The sequence below is a fragment of the Berghia stephanieae genome, chromosome 7, assembly GCF_034508935.2.
Source record: "Berghia stephanieae isolate SIO BIC M18660-M18661 chromosome 7, UCSD_Bste_1.3, whole genome shotgun sequence".
NCBI lineage: Eukaryota > Metazoa > Mollusca > Gastropoda > Nudibranchia > Aeolidiidae > Berghia > Berghia stephanieae.
In genome coordinates, this window is record NC_088366.1 from 44,963,493 (window position 1) to 44,980,992 (window position 17,500).

At 36.5% G+C, this 17,500-nt stretch overlaps 1 protein-coding gene across 3 annotated transcripts in view; it reads left to right on the plus strand.

The window, feature by feature from the left end:
- The window catches only part of LOC144977339 (uncharacterized), a 111,221-nt gene that overhangs the window by 42,933 nt on the left and 50,788 nt on the right, over window positions 1–17,500 (plus strand). For all 3 annotated transcript variants that reach the window (XM_078922429.1, XM_078922430.1, XM_078922431.1), the window contains one exon: window positions 13,162–13,446. In XM_078922429.1, coding sequence (XP_078778555.1) covers window positions 13,162–13,446 — 285 coding nt within the window. The remainder of the gene's footprint in view (window positions 1–13,161; window positions 13,447–17,500) is intronic.

The following is a 17,500-nucleotide window of genomic DNA, read 5'->3' on the forward strand; positions in this document are numbered from 1 at the left end:
TGAGATGTTTTATAGTGCAATATTTACTTAATATGCTCAATGCGCTTTACAAATGTGTGCACCCAGGATGGATACCGACCCCTTTGCTTGTGAAGCGAGTGCTCTACCAACTGAGTGATAGGGACTCTTTCATATCTTTTTAAGCAATAGATTCAATTTATGTTATCTTTACAAGGGCGAAAGCCAACAGCAACATTTAACTCGTAGGACGAAACATGGCGCTCCAGTCAGGTACCCATTTTACAACTGAGTGTAGAAAATGTGAATACAGGGCCTTTTTCAAGGCCTCAACTTTGCGCCGTACATAAACCAGAGTTTGGCAACGGTTCAACATCTGCTCTTTTTTAAAAAAACTCGCCATGGACGAGACTCGAATCGTAGCCAGCGTTAACTTAAAGCCTGACACTAGAACCCACTAGGACTTATAGTTTGACGACATTTTCTAGGTTTTTGCACCGTCTAGTGAGTTGTCGTTAGTAGAGCTCAAGGAAACAAGTGATTCCATTGGCTGAACTGTTGAATACAACTCACGATCTGTTTCCGTTTGTGGCCAAAGACTTAACGTCATTTTTTGTTCAGTATCAGCGTAGCCATTGTTAACTTCTAGAACCATCTTGGACTTATAATTTGACGTCATTTTTAAGGCTTGTGCAGCGTCTAGTGAGTTGTCGTTATTAGAGCTCAAGGAATACGCCTTTTAGACGAAATTACATTGTTTTGTCCGACAGAGACAATGCTGTTACCGGCCAATTACTCATTTTACACCTGAGTGTGGTGAGAAATCTTCCCTTTACAATGACTTCACTTTGCGCCAAAATAACACAACAATTCACCATCGGCAATGTGGTCTTGTGGTATGATACTCGCTTTCGGATCGGAAGGTCCTGGGTTCGAGCCTCGCTCAGCGCATAAGTGAGTCCTTGGAAAAGGCTCTTTACTCACATTCTCTACTCTCGTACTCGGGTATAAAATGAGTACCTGGCGTTAACAGTTGCAATATCGTATAACATGGCGTCATGTCTCATTCTACATGTTATGTGTTGCTATTAGACAGGGACCCTTTGTAAAGCACTATGAGCACAATTAGTAGATATTGTGCTATATAAAAGCTCACTTTTTTTAAAAAGCTCATCGCCATCTTTTTTTAAAAAGTCGCCTTGGCGGAGACTCGAATCGCCAGCGAGAAGACAAGAATCTTACCCTTTGTTGAGGGTTATCGGGGACTTGGTGTTCGTCTGATCATCTAATGACAATCTATAATTGTTATCGATTGATTGGCTTTCAAGTGCTGATCGACATTGATTGGAACAAGGCAGTTATCAATGAATGACTTTGACCTGTCCTCTTTGAATACTGACACATCGATGGCTGGATGATTAGCCCTCGATAAGGGGTACAGCATATGTCATGGTTATTTATAGGTATAGGAGAGTTTGTGTGCTGCTGGTGGTGAGAATAATTGTTGAAGATTGGTGGTGGTGGTGGTGGTGATGATGATGGTGGTGGTTGTAATAGTGGTGGTGGTGATGGTGGTGGTGGTGGTGATGATGGTGATTAAGGTGATTGTTGTAATAGTGTTGGTTATGGTGATGCGGTAATGGTCGTGGTAGTCATGATGTGGTCGTCGTTTCGTGGTGGTAGTGGTGGTGGTGGTGGTGGTTGTGGAGATAATGGTGATGCATTGCGATGGCGATGGTGGTGAGATATCGCACACCCCCCCCCCCCACACACACACACACAGAGATTGATAGACGGATTGATGGATAGATAGATAGATATATATATCGGTAGTGTATGTCTGTGTGTGTGTGTGTGTGAGAGAGAGAGAGAGAGAGAGAGAGAGAGAGAGAGAGAGAGAGAGAGTGAAACGAAAAACCACAACAAACTCACACCATCTATTTCATTCTAAACAAGCACAGCCCTCAACCACACCTTTCTCTTGTCCCAAACCAACACTACGACTACACACTCCCAACACACGTATACACACTGTCGGTAATTGGTCTAATTAATCAGTCCAGTGATTTATCGATTGATTATTATTGAATTGATTGATTGGTTTCGGATTTGATGACAAACTAGCCATTGATTTAAGTGACACACCATCAACACTCGAGGGATGGGTATAACTGATAGACACTTTAGTGTGCGAACCCGACTTATCAGGGGAAAAAACGACCAAAAAACAAACAAACACACAAACAAAACTAAACCGAACCAAAACAAAACAAAACAACCCCCCCCCCCCCCAATTAATAAACAACTACATCTCCCCCCCCCCCCCCCAAAAAAACACAAAAACAAAGACAACCCCCTAAGCCATTCTATGGAGTAATATCCACTAAATGCGCTCAAAGCATTTTACAGGAGGTCCTAAGCGAACAGTAACCATAAACATAATAATATATAGGGCGTTATTATAAGTGTGACCCATCTTCTCAAAGTGGTATTACGTCAGTTTGAATGGGACCCCGTTTAACAACGATAATAATAATAATAATAATAATAATAATAATAATAATAATAATAATAATAGTAATAATAAATAATAATAATAATAATAATAAATAATAATAATAATAATAATAATAATAATAATAATAATAATAATAATAATAATAATAATAATAATAATAATAATAATAATAATAATAATGATTATAACAATAATAAAAACGTGAGCTTTCATAAAGGCAATATCCCCTAAACGTGCTCAAAGCACCTGAGTATGGGGAGAGAGTGTGAGCAACTTTTCACCGACCGAGACTCGAACTAAGGACCTTCTGACCCGAAAGAGAGTGTCATACCACTAGATCCCATAGCCGCACAAAATAATAATAATAATAATAATAATAATAATAATAATAATAATAAATAATAATAATAATAATAATAATAATAATAATAATAATAATAATATAATGATAATAATAATAATAATAATAATAATAATAATAATAATAATAATAATAATAATAATAATAATAATGATAATAATAATAATAATAATAATAATAATAATAATAATAATAATAATGATGATGATGATGATAATAATAATAATAATAATAATAATAATAATAATAATAATAATATAATAATAATAATAATAATAATAATAATAATAATAATAATAATAATAATAATAATAATAATAATAATAATAATAATAATAATAATAATAATAATAATATAATAATAATAATAATAATAATAATAATAATATATAATAAAATTTATTGCACCCCAAAAAGGACATTTTTAGTACAGACGTTAGATAATTCACACAGTAAAACAGATAGATAATGAAAATATGAATATGATGTATATTCGTTTCACAGCTACAGTTGTGCTTTATATGAATAATTTCAACACCGTAAAATAGTTAAAATTGTCAGAGTAAATATCGCAAAACAAATACATTAATAAGGACGAGGTTTCTGGACAAAATTTGTAAACATGTGTGAGTTTTTATATTTTTTTCAGGGCACTGCTCAACTACCGTTTTTCTATTCAATAGTATGTGATTAGAATGTATAAAAGTCAAAACATGATCAGATTTATATTGCTTTTCTCCTCTGGATACACTTTTATGCTCGTCTTAGAAGTATTTCATAAAGCCGTCCGCCATCTTTCCGATAGTTTAGAACCAGTTACTAAGTTACTATGCGTCATTATGAGGTAAGTGACGTCACGACTATTGAAGCCTATTACTGCTTTATGTAGACACGTTTTCGAACTTCATATGCGCTTGAATCCAATAGGAAATAAAAATGTGATGTAATAAAACAAGCTTGTTCCAATCTCATAAGAAGTGTAAAACCACTAATCCGGAGGCCCGTATACATACGTTGTGTAATGAACTTCTGGTTTCAGAGTGATAGCATCTTATTTTCTAGTCTATATATTAATGTATGCTGGTAGTAAATAAAGATCTTCTAACCTCGCTCTTTTACGTCACATAATTAAGAATCTGCCTATACTAAATTAATAGTTATGCCATCTTATAGTTTGATATGTAATCTATTCATTATTAGTCCTCTGAAGGACTGGTTACATAATATACACACTTCCAATGATTTTGGAATCGGCAAAGTAGATGGTGTGACGTCACGACTTCTCTTCCCTATTACTGCTGTAGGTAGCGCAGTTTTCGAATTCCAATCGGTTTCTAACCCAACTGGTTCGTTTATTGTCCAATAAACGCCCTCTATGACGACGTGGCCCAGCGGTACGGTCTTTGCTTCGTACCCGAAAGGTACCGAGTTCGATCAGCGGCCGCGCTGTGTGGCCTTGAGCAAGTCACCTCGCCTTAGCTCATATTGCGGCGTTGCACCGCGGCTGACGCCTAGGTTAATCCAGTCTTCCCTTGGAAATAGACCCCAGAGACAAATTTCCCCTATGGGATGAATAAAGGGGATTTTATTTTTATTTTTTATTTATTACTTGATTGAGCAATCATCGGTCTCTCAAAATGCTATATGCGGCTATGTGGTCTCGTGAATGTGACACTCGCTTTCAAATCGGAAGGTCCGGGGTTCGAGCCTCGCTCGACGCATAGTTGAGTCATTGGAAAAGGCTCTTTGCTCTTCTTCTCTCACCGTATTCAGTAGTGCGGGGCGGTCCTTGGCAAGCTTAAGGACCACGGTCCTACGGTCCTTGGGAAATGAAGACCGCAAGGACCGGTCCTAGGACCGGTCCTTTTCGACATTGACCATTCCTGAGAGACTGTTGGAAATTCGAACCGGTTTGACCTTTGAGACCGTGGGATCGTTCATTCTTGAACCGTTAAAGACCGCTACACGATGAAAACCGTGGTCTACAGGAGTAAAACACACGGAGTAGTCACACTCATTTCAAATTGTAACCTAATTAGAGAAGAGGGGTGATGCCTTCTTTATTTGCTCACCGTACTTCATTGTTACTTCGATAATTTAATAAAATTTGAAATTTATCCCCATTAACGGAGATAATGGCATCGCCCAAGGCGTTGATCGAGTTGTTCGTGGCGTTGATACACACACGCAACTCCTACCCCCCCCCCCCTCCCCCCCCCCCCACACACACATTAGAGGGCAGCGAGCATTGAAGAGTAAGAGAGAGACGTGAAGTTATAATAAGAGGGGGTGGATGAGGTAATAAGAGGGGTCGATGGTGACTTTTTGCCAGATCTAACAAACTCAGCTACCCATTCATTGCTGAGTAGACAGGGATTCAGAAAAAACTCGACTGCACCCGGATCGATCTCTGGCCCTTTGCGTATAAAGAGAGTGCTCTATCAACTGAGCTATCGGGGTCCCCAAATATTCTATTGGACTTTTTTAAAATTCAGACGTTATAACTGGTTTTTTTGGAAGGAAGAAACTAATGAAACTCATATTATTTGATTAGTAAAAACACCAAACGAAATTTTAATATTATTGTATTATTTTAAATGACAACACTGCGATAGAAAGGAGTGGTGACAAGAGATGGACAAAAGAAAACAAAAAATTGGATTTGCTACTTGCTAGGTTCGACACACACACACACACACACACACACACACACCAAACACACACATCTTTAGTAGTCACATACATTTCAAACAATAACCCATTAGAGAAGAGGGTCATGCCTTTACCATAGATCATTGTCATTGCGATCATTATGGTGTAGTAAATTTTAAAATTTACCCCGTATAATGGAATCGTCCAAGGCGTGCGCCTCCTGTTCCCCCCATCTCACACACGAAAGGGCGGTTTGCGGAGTGGAGGTTGGTGGTCGTCTGCCTGTATGGTCGTCTATGTCGTTTAGTGTATGGCAAAGGGGGGTGGGTGCGATTAATTAAGTGGGATGAGTGGTGATTGGTGGGAGATAGGCAACCGAAGCAACGAATCGCTGGGGAAGTAGTAGGCTATGGCGCGAGACCGTAGGACCGTGGTCCTTAAGCTTGCCAAGGACCGCCCCGCACTAGTTGAAAGGTGATAAGAAGTGAGGACCGCCGCCGGTCTTCCCCTATGGGACCGGTCTTCGGTTCACAGCTAAAAGACCGTGGGACCGCCGGTCCAGACCGGTCTTCAGCGCGGCACTAGTACTCAGGTTTCAAAATGAGTACCTGGCCGTTAACAGCGTTGTCTTTGTCCGAAAAGAATATTTGTAATATCGCCTAACAGGCGTCATGCTAAGCGTTGTTGACCAGGGCCCCTTTGTAAATCGCTTTGAGCACGTTTAGTGGATCTTGTGCTATATAAAAGCTATATTTTAGTAATATTAAAAAAAACCAACTAGATTTCATTTTTTATCCACGTAGCATTCCTTATCGCCTCCTTTCCCACTACCTTAAATCTCACTAAATAATGCTTTGATTTCTTATCACCGACTAGTCTTATCAATTAAAAAAAAATAGATTATGATAAAGAGAATCTGAAATAACAGACCCTCACCCCCCCCCCCTCCCCCCCAAAAAATAATTAAAAATAGATATCATTTTGTTTTATCCGATTCCTTTGAAGTTGGCGGTATCGGCGAGTCGGCAGAGATTATCTTCTTTTGACGACAGGTCTGTTCAATTGGATCAGCTGATTGATAAAATAATATCATTTAATATAATTGTGTGGGATGTGGCAATGGATGGAAATAGGGGTGGGAGGAGGGGGTGGGGGTGGAGGGATGGAGTAGGAGGGGAGGCAGGAAGGGAGAGTTGAGGGAGGATAATGATCGGAGTTTGGTGAAGGGGTGATGGGTAGGTAGGTGGGGGGGGGGGGGGGGGAGTGGGTCGTGGTTATAGGTAGTAGATGAATTGGGACTTTTCATTCATTAATCATCAATATTAGTATAGAAGAAATGAAGGAGGTCCGCAGGATGGAGTGGGGGGGGGGGGGGGTGCGGGGGGGGGGGGTTGCGGAAGGGAGGGAGGAATAATGATTGGAGTTTGTTGGAGGAGTGTTGGGTAGAGGGGGGGGGGGGAGGGGGTAGGGAGGATTAGGTGGTGGCTGTTGGTGGTAGATGAATTGGACTTATCATTCATTAATCAATTATTATAAAACAATAAAAAATATAATTTGCAATGAAAAAAAAAAGATAATGTATTTTTATCAATGGAGAGGAAAGTCCTGGCTTTTATAATATTATATAAATCCGAAAATATCCGTGAATTCTGCAAGATAGTTCGTGTTTTTTTAAGATAAGGAAATGAATATATAGATAGACAATAACCTGCATTTTTTATTTTTGTATTATTTACTTCGTGTTTGAATAAATGAATGACGTAGACGGATTCTGTGGAATAAATTAGTGCTTATAGTTGATTCAGCCTTTTGGTGACGACATAAAATGGTATTTAATCACATATTATTATTATTGAGTGAATGATACATGTGCTATCAGTTTCAATATTATATTATGCAGTGACTATGTGAATATAACAATCGCCCGTATTATTATGACCTACAAGGCTGGTATCATAGTGTTGTGGACTATTATTCTTTATAAGTGGTGTGGTCTGTGACCCATCGTCTCTAAACGGTATTATGTCGTGACGAATTTGATTAATCTTATATATATATATATATATATATATATATATATATATATAGTATGCGCTTGGCTAAGAAGCTCATAACATTGCCATCCGGAAGTGTAATGGACCAACACACAGAACTGTGTGTAACCATGAACGTTTATAGTCAGGTTAAAACAGTTTAGTGAGAACTACTCATAAACGCGGATGGCAAAAAACAATATCAAAGACCTGAGTGACGTCATCTTCGAAGTATCTATCTATCTATCTATCTATCTATCTATCTATCCATCTATCTATCTATCTATATATATATATATATATATATATATATATATATATATATATATAATATATAGATTATATATATATATACATATCGTAAGAATCGTATAATATCCACATGACAATGTAAAGTTTAACAGATAAATAAATAAATTGATAAATAACTAAATTAAACACACAAACAGACAAATATTTTTTCATTCCACACATTTTTCTCTCTGTTTTTGTCTAGCACTGTTTCATAAACAACTTTTCAGATTTTTTAAACATCTGAAACCAGTGCCTGCTCCTTAATTCGTCACTTTGATACATACAAATGACCCTTCAGTTTATGGGCATATGAGTGGAATAACTGGACACCTTTAAATCGTGAATGGGGAAAGGATAGCATCACTCAATTTTGGCCTTCTTGTATCTTATCGATCATTATCATGGGTATTGGATTGTATCGTAAACAATTGTCTTATCGTATCAAGGGACACAAATCTTCTGGACTCCTTCAAATCCGCTCTTTAAATCAACACAAGTCCTTCAGGATGAAGATATGAGGTTGTAATTGGATTCAGTAGTCTGATGTCACGCCGCCTGGCAACGGCGGCCATCTTGGTTCTAAACAAAGAAAATCATTACTTTTTATTCTTCAAGCTGGCTAGAACCTTTCATATGTCTTGTGATCAGAATGTGTAAAAGTCAAAACATGATCAGATTTATAATGATTTTCTCCTCTGGATACAGTTTTATGCTCGTCGGGAAATATTTCATAAGGGCGTCCGCCATTGTTCTGATAGTTTAGAGCCAGTGTTACTAAGTTACCGTGCGTCATTAGGAAGGAAGTGACGTCACGACTATTGAATCATATTGTCTTATCGTATCAAGGTACACAAATCTCCTTGACTCCTTCAAATCCGCTCTTTAAATCAACACAAGTCCTTCAGGATGAAGATATGAGGTTGTAATTGTGACCAAAAGTCGTTTTGTAGCGATTCGATAAACAGAAATATTATTACTATTAGCAGTATTCATCATCATCATCATCATCATCATCATCATCATCATCATCATCATCATCATCATCATCATCATCATCATCATCATCATCATCAATATTATTATTATCATTATTATTATTATTATTATTACTATTATCATTATTATTATTATCATCATCATCATCATCATCATCATCATCATCATCATCATCATCATCATCATCATCATTATTATTATTATTATTATTATTATTATTATTTTTATCATTAATCATTATCATCATCATCATCATCATCATCATCATCATCATCATCATCATTATCATCATCATTATTATTATCATAATGAAATCAACAACAGTCCTTTCGGTTGAGATAATATGTTGCTGTACCAGTCACTGGTTTTATGTTGTAAAGCTTCTCCAGACTAGCAAAAACTATCAATATTGTTGTTTTACAGATCGAGAAGATGGTTAGATTTTCATCAGTTTAATGAAAAAAGAACAATTTTACAACACATTTTAATTTTCGTCTCCGCGTAGGGTCAGGCAGTTATTATTGAAATAACTTTTTAAAATGTAAAATAAATGTGTGAACAATGTTCAACTTTGTCCACAAGATATTTTTATCTCCTTTCCTGTTTTATTTTTTTTATTTTGTTCTCAGGTCAGTCTAATCTATAGATAGAATGAAGCTGACGTAATTCAGGTCTTTGTTATTGTTTTTTTTTTTTGTTTTTAATTTGTTTTTGTTTTTTTTTTGCCAACCGCGTTTATGAGTTAAATGTATTATCCGGATGGCAATGTTGTGAGCTTCTTATCCAAGCGCATACTATCTATTGGCACTTCAGAAGTTTTCCATCTCTATAATATATAGTATGCGCTTGGCTAAGAAGCTCACAACATTGCCATCTGGAAGTATAACGAATCAACACACAACTCTCTGTGTAACCTTACACGTTTATAGGGAATGAGATTAGCGGAAGAGTAGCGTCCCTTGATTGGAAGTCACCGGCGGAGAAGTTATTAGAGAGAAAACGTCAATATGGTTTTGCGCATGCGTCTCTCGTCCTCGCTTCCGATGAAAGCGGCATGAGACACTTCACCGAAAGCGAGGACGAGAGAGACGCATGCGCAAAACCATGTTGACGTTCTCTCTGTAAGGTGACGTCAATCAAGGGACGCTACTCTTCCGCTAATAATCTGGTTAATGCAGTTTAGTGATAATTACTCATAAACGCGGATGGCAAAAAAACAAAAAAGAAAAAAAACAAAAAAACCAATAATAAGGACTTGAGTGACGCCAGCTTCATTCTATCTATAATATTTATGATTCGGATTTTAGCTTTCATGCGTTTTTTTTAAAACTCTGGGTAGAATAATAAGACATTGCAAGGAAGCAGGCAGAGTTTTTTTTGGAATATTTTTTTCCATGTATTTTTTTCTTTCTGCTTTGCCTGGTACTATTTCAAACACAGACACACACACACTCACACACACGCACACACTCACACACATACACACTCACACACACGCACACACTCACACACATACACACTCACACACACGCATACACTCACACACACACAAACACATACACACACACATACACACGTATCTTCTGATATTCTCTTACTCCAGTTCCCAATATTTTCCAATATTTTCCACTTAAAAAAAAGATATATATATATATATATATATATATATATATATATATATATATATATATATTTAGATATACCCTAATATATCACATTTCTCTTTCGTTTCGACTAGATTTTGTCAGTATTTTACTTAAATGTGTAGCATCAATACGAGTAGATTTAGATAGCCCTCAACTTGTCAAAAAATCTTGAAACTAAGAATCTCCGCTTTAAGACTTTTTGGTGGTTTTGGGATGAGTTGAATCCATAGAAAAATAAACGTATTTGTTTTGATTGTTTGTTTTCGTTTTTTGTTTGTTTGTTTTTGACAATGAAGGGGAAAATAAAAGCATTTAATCGTTGTAACGCCACACAGATTTCAAAGTTTCCAAATTTCAACCCACTTATCATCATGTCGACCCCTCTCCATTTTAATTCCTAACGCAGTTTGAGTTAATTCCCCTTAAGTAGATTCCGGAAGTCGTATGTCCATGTCGCCGGGACGCCAGGTTGGTAATTATCTCCCCTTGAAGGGTTGTTAGGGACGCTGGCAGGCGTCGATGTCATGATACGGCCGCCATTATCAAGTGTGTGACGTCACACATGCCATCCTTGACCTCATATGCCCTCTAACCCTCCACCCCTTTCTTCCTCCCCCATCAACAATGATGATTAAATCGTATAATGACTAAGAATAAGAGAACATTATTTTAAATGATAAACTTTGCAATGCGTATTGAGTGAATGTATTATTTGCCCTTGATTCAATCTCTTGAACTCATGACGTTATAATAATTGCATTACACCGTGGCCTGCGTAAAGTGACATAACGATGGCTACGATTATACAGGATTCATATCTCAGTGTTATTTGTTAAACCCTTTTATGATGGGATTCGTGAGTTTCATTCACTTGTCTACATGTGAGTTATCCTCATTGATAGCCGGCTTCTTATAGATAGTTCGAAGTTGACGTCACTCAGGTCTTTAATATTGTTTTTTGCCATCCGCGTTTATGAGTAATTCTCACTAAACTGTATTAACCAGACTATAAACGTTTAAGGTTACACATAGGTTTGTGTGTTGGTCTGTTATACTTCCGGATGGCAATGTTGTGAGCTTTAGCCAGGCGCATTCTATCTATACAGCTTAGTGAGAATTATTCATGAACGCGGGTGTCAAAAACCAATAACAAAGATCTGAGTGACAGATCTTATACTATCTATAGATAGTTCGAAGATGACGTCACTCAGGCCTTTGTTATTGTTTTTGCCATCCGCGTCTGTATTAACTAGACTATAAAAGTTCATGGTTACACATAATTTGTGTGTTGGTCCGTTATACTTCCGGAAGGCAATGTTGTGAGCTTCTTAGCCAAGCGCACACTATCTATTGGTTGGACACCACGAATGGACAGAATCAATGACGATTGCATCTCTCAGAATAATACATTAAAAAAAAAATATAGATAGTATGCAGATGACGTCACTCAGGCCTTTGTTATTGTTTTTGCCATCCGCGTTTGTGAGTTGTTCTCACTAAACTATATTAACAAGACTATAAAAGTTCATGGTTACACAGAGTTTGTGTGTTGGTCCGTTATACTTCCGGATGGCAATGTTGTGAACTCCTTGGCCAAGCGCATTCTATCTATACCCCAAATAAGTGAACATTTTTTTCGAGCAATAGCCACAATATCCACCAAATGTGCTAAAAGCGCTTTACAAATGGTCCTTGACCAACAACAATACGTAACAAGTAGATGGCTGGTAAGGAGAGAGTTAAGATTCCGTCCTATATTCTTTTTTTTTTCTTTTTGAATCAGCAAAGTGAGCAATAATGGCAACATTTTTTTCTTTTTGCTCAAGGGTCAAAGAAGATGTCGACAATTGGGTTCGAACGCTGGACCTCTGGGTGGAATATTTTGAGTGCAATGCCTTTTCCAATAACAAACTCGCTTCCACCCCCCCCCCCCTTCCCACCTTCCCTCTTTCAAAATACCGGGCGCGAGCAGTTTTTGTTTTTCTGAATGTGAAGAAAACCCCCCAAACACTTGAGCTTTTATATCGTGCAATATCCACTAAACGTGCTCAAAGCGCTATACAAGGGGTCCCTGACCAACAGCAGCATTTAGGCGATAATACAATTCTTCTGACAGAGAAAAGGCTCTAACGACCAGGTAATCATTTTACACCTGAGTATGATGAGAGAATGTGGGTAAAGAGCCTTTTTCCAAGGACTCAACCATGCGCCGAGCGAGGCTCGAACCCAGAGCCTTCCGATCCACACCACACCACAAGACCGTACAGCCGAAAAAAAAAAAGAAATTATTTCTAAGCTTAACCCTCTCCTTACCACCGACAGTAAAGTCGTCACATTTGTTACAACACATTTTCTTATTCAGATTTCTTTTGCAAATCACAAACTTTGATGGATGATCTTTGTTTAATTAATTATCTAGAACAGAAAGTTGTTTTGTAGAGAGATTGTTTGAGTTTAAAAAGGCAATTATTTTGCTGGGTAAGCCTGCCATTTCTGGGAAAATACTGAAAAAGATCGGTAAGGAGATAGTTAAAAGCAACTGAAATATATATATATATATATATATATATATATATATATATAATATATATATATATATATATATATCTATATCTATATAATATATATATATATATATATATATATATATATATATATATATAATATATATATATATAAATGTTTTCCTTTTCTCGTCCACAGCTTCTTCCATCGTCTTCCTCCACGCCCTCCTCGTCCGCCTCTCCACCTTCCATGAACGCCGCCCCTTGTTGCGAGAAGGGAACACCTCTGACACATCCACACACAGGGCATACCATCTGTTCCTGCCAGTACCCCACCACGGGGATGTTGCCTTACCCCAGACTCTCTCTCCCCGACCCTCCACCTACAGCCAATGCGTACCCATCTTTACCTGGGTATGGTCCGGCACCGACTCAGAATTATGTCCCCTTACCTCCGGAGACGACCTCTTTGTATCCTCCATTGGTAAGTTTCTCTCTAGATGTTTTTGTAGATGTGTACCGTTTGAAACGATTTAATGCAGGGATGGTTCAGTCGCCCTAAAAAAAAAAGAATTTATAGAAGGAACAAAATTGACGTCACTCATCTCTTTGTTATTGTTTTTAGGCATACATTTTGGTGATTAGTTCTCACTAAATTATATCAGTCAGACTATAAATGTTAAAGGTTATATGCATTTTGTGTGTTGGTTTGATTAATTTGGCTGGCGGATGTTGTGAGTATTTTGGAGTTAAAAAAATTCTGACCCCCCCCCCCCTCCCCTCTGTCCACACTCAGCAGTGCTAGCCATCGTTAACTTATAGCCTGACACTAAACCCGCTAGGACTTACAGCTTGACGTAATTTTCTAGGCTTTTGCATCTCCTAATGAGTTGTTAGTAGTGCTCAAGGAAACAAATGATTCCATTGGTTGAACTATTGGATACAACTCACGATTTGTTTTCTATTGTGGCCAAAGACTTTAAGACGTTCTTTTTTCTTGGTCAGCGTCAGGCTATAAGTTAACGATGGCTACGAGCTGTATCTCGGTAATTGGGTCTGTTAGATCTGTCGGGAAGTACTTTGCGATAGACTAGCTTCATACTCAAAGGGTAGAATGCAATCGCTATTGTCTGATTCACGCCGGGATAAGTCCCTGCACTGTGGGGCAAATGGCTCTGAAGGACTATTTTAGTTTATGTTTATCTCACAGTGCGTCGTCTGGTTTTGTTGGTTTTTTCCCCCTTCCGTCAGAGCGCATAATGAACTTCCGAGTCTTCTGAAAATTACAAACGGTGTTGCTAAATTGGTTACTTGCTAAAAAACACTTCCCTTCCCTTCCAATTCCGTAGGAAACAGCGTCAGACAAATCAGAAAGAAAAAAAAAGACCTAAACAAGAAAATATCGTCCGCATAATCAGAGTGCTGTAACCGGTCCGTATTCAAAGGCTAATTTGTTTTGTTGTTTTGTTTCGTTTCTTCTTCTTCTTCTTCTTCTTCTTCTTCTTCTTCTTCTTCTTCGTTTTTTTCTTTTTAGTCTTTTATTTCCGCATTGTCTGGCATTGTTCCATACACTCCTTTTCAGATGTTTATTTTGCATCAGTGCCTGCGCCCAGATTTGTCACTTTCATAATATAGTCATTCAAACATGATATTAAATTTGGAGCTCTTTTCATTTCTCCATCCTCGATATTTCAGCGTTCAGTGTTTGTTGCTACTTCTGCTTTTAATTACGTACTTACTTACTTACTTACATACAACAACAACAACAACAACAACAACAACAACAACAACAACAACAACTGCTACTACTACTATCACCTCCCCATCACCACCACCAGCACCAACACCACTTTCCCTTCTAACACAGCCTTCAAACCCACGAACCACTTTAAAAAGAACTCCAATGTTTACCTCCTCACTATTCACCTCAAAATTATTTTTCAACATAAATTAACTTTCTTTTATGTCTGCTTACGGAATTTATAGCCTTCGTTTAAATTTTCACACGGCTGTTTAAGGTAATTAATTGTGTATCTGTCTAATGACTCATCACAATCTCATTGGCCGTGACCGCGCCGTTGAACTGCTCCAGGCCAATTTTATCAGTCGAATCTTATTCTTATTATTATGGCCTGGTCAATCCTTGAATTACAACAGTATTTCGTAATCCCAAATTTGGTTGTTTTGGGGTCCTGGTTTAAAGCCTGTTGGTTTTTTTTTTAATTTAGTTTTTGTTGTTGTTTGTTTTTATCTTCTTTTTTTAAACTGGAATTATTTTGTTTACAATTTGTGTATTGTATTTGTTATCTTTTTTCTTTTTTGTTTGTTTGTATTAAGGGAAAAGATGTTACGTGCAGAGATAGATAGATGAATAGATAGATAGATATACAGGTATAAAAAAAAAAAAACATGAATAAAAGTAAACCATTGGAAACGTGAAACAACACAATAATATAATAATAAATAATAAATAATAAATAATAATAATAATAATAAAATAATAATAATAATAATATAATAATAATAAAATATAATAATAATAATAATAATAATAATAATAATAATAATAATAATAATAATAATAATAATAATAATAATAATAATAATAATAATAATAATAATAATAATAATAATATATAATAATAATAATAATAATAATAATATAATAATAATAAATATAATAATAATAATAATAATAATAATAATAATAATAATAATAATAATAATAATAATAATAATAATAATAATAATAATAATAATAATAAATAATAATAATAATAATAATATAATAATAATAATAATATAATAATAATAATTAATAATAATAAACAACAAAAACAATAACAACAACAACAACAACAACAACAACAACAACATAACATATCATTATAAGGTTTGCCTAGGTCAAATGCCTTTTAATACCCTGTGAAGTGGGAAAAAAAGAAGAGGAAGAGGAAGAGCGGTTCAGGTCAAAAATTCCAAGATCTAATATCGTAACTCTGATCTTCATTTACATCGTAAGCAATCAACAATATATCAATCTAAAACCCTATTCATCAAATTCATATTTCAAGCTATGTACGAGTAGCTCCCTGTCGATTGCATTTTGGATATTATTTATAGGTTTGGAGTCTTTAGTTATAATGTTCACTGGTCCATGTATTTACTGTCCTTACAATTAAAATAATTTTGCCGAATAATTCTATAAAAATGTGTTATAAAAACTTTGTATTTGTCTCCACGGGTAAATTTTCTACCAGAATACTTAAAAAGGGTATTGTGGTTAGTTTGATCAAAGCTACGTTTGAATCACAAAATATCAGAGCTAAGCATTTTAAGAAAATAGACGTTATGCTTTTTAATTGGGCATATTATGTATTCAAATAATATTTCATAATTTAGTCTTCAAAGTCATATTTTTTGTATGTGGCCCACTTCAACATAATACAGGATAAAGAGGTGAGTCACCGATCAATTTAAAATCTCAGTTCCAATAGATGACATATCTACATATTATAAGACCCAGCATGAGTAGAAAGGTTGATATAACATCAACCCCCCCCCCCCCCCCGCCCCCTCACCCCGAAAAAAAAAAAAAACGAAAAGAAAAATACCCCAACAAACAAACGAATACAAAACAAAACAAAATAAAACAACAAAAATAAACCACAGATATAAATTCAAAGATCCGATACACATGATTTAACAAGACCCGACACGAGTTGCAAAAATGATAGGTTAAGGCAAGAAAAGGACTGAAAGATGACTTGGAAGCAAAAAGGCAGCGTGCATGCACGAACTGGCACTGAACCAAAACTCAAACAGGAATCTTATGGAAAGAACAAAATTTGATAGTAGTAGTAGGATCTACCTATGTTTACATAAAAATAAAATAATAGCATTGAGCTTTATATAGCGCAATATCCACTAAATGTGCTCAAAGCGCTTTACAAGGGGTCCCTGGTCATTAGCAACATTTAACATGTAGGACGGGACATGCCGCCTGTTAGGCGATATTACAATTTTTTCGGACAAAGACAACAATGTTAACGGCAAGGTACTCATTTTACACCTGAGTACGGTGAGAGAAAGTGAGTAAAGAGCCTTTTCCAAGGACTCAACTATGCGCCGAGCGCGAGGCTCGATCCCAGGACCTTCCGATTCGAAAGCGAGTGTCATACCACAAGACCACAAAGCCGTACATACAAACGCTGAAGCACGATTCAAATTTGTAGAGATAAGAGAAGAGACTGAGATACTGATAGTATGGGTGGGCATAGATACCAATACAGAATGTTAAGAAAATAGAACAAGCAATAGAATTATAATCGAGAAGGAGGCGGAAGGGTTCGCCAGGATTACAAATAATATTAATTGGACAGGTATTTTGCAATACATACTACTATGTGGCCCATCCTCTCAAAACGGTATTTTCCCACTCCTACAGCGTTGTTTCATTTTTAATGCAATCTACGGGAAGTGTAAAGGCGTTGTTGTTGTTGATGTTTTTGTTGTTGTTGTTGTTATTATTATTATTG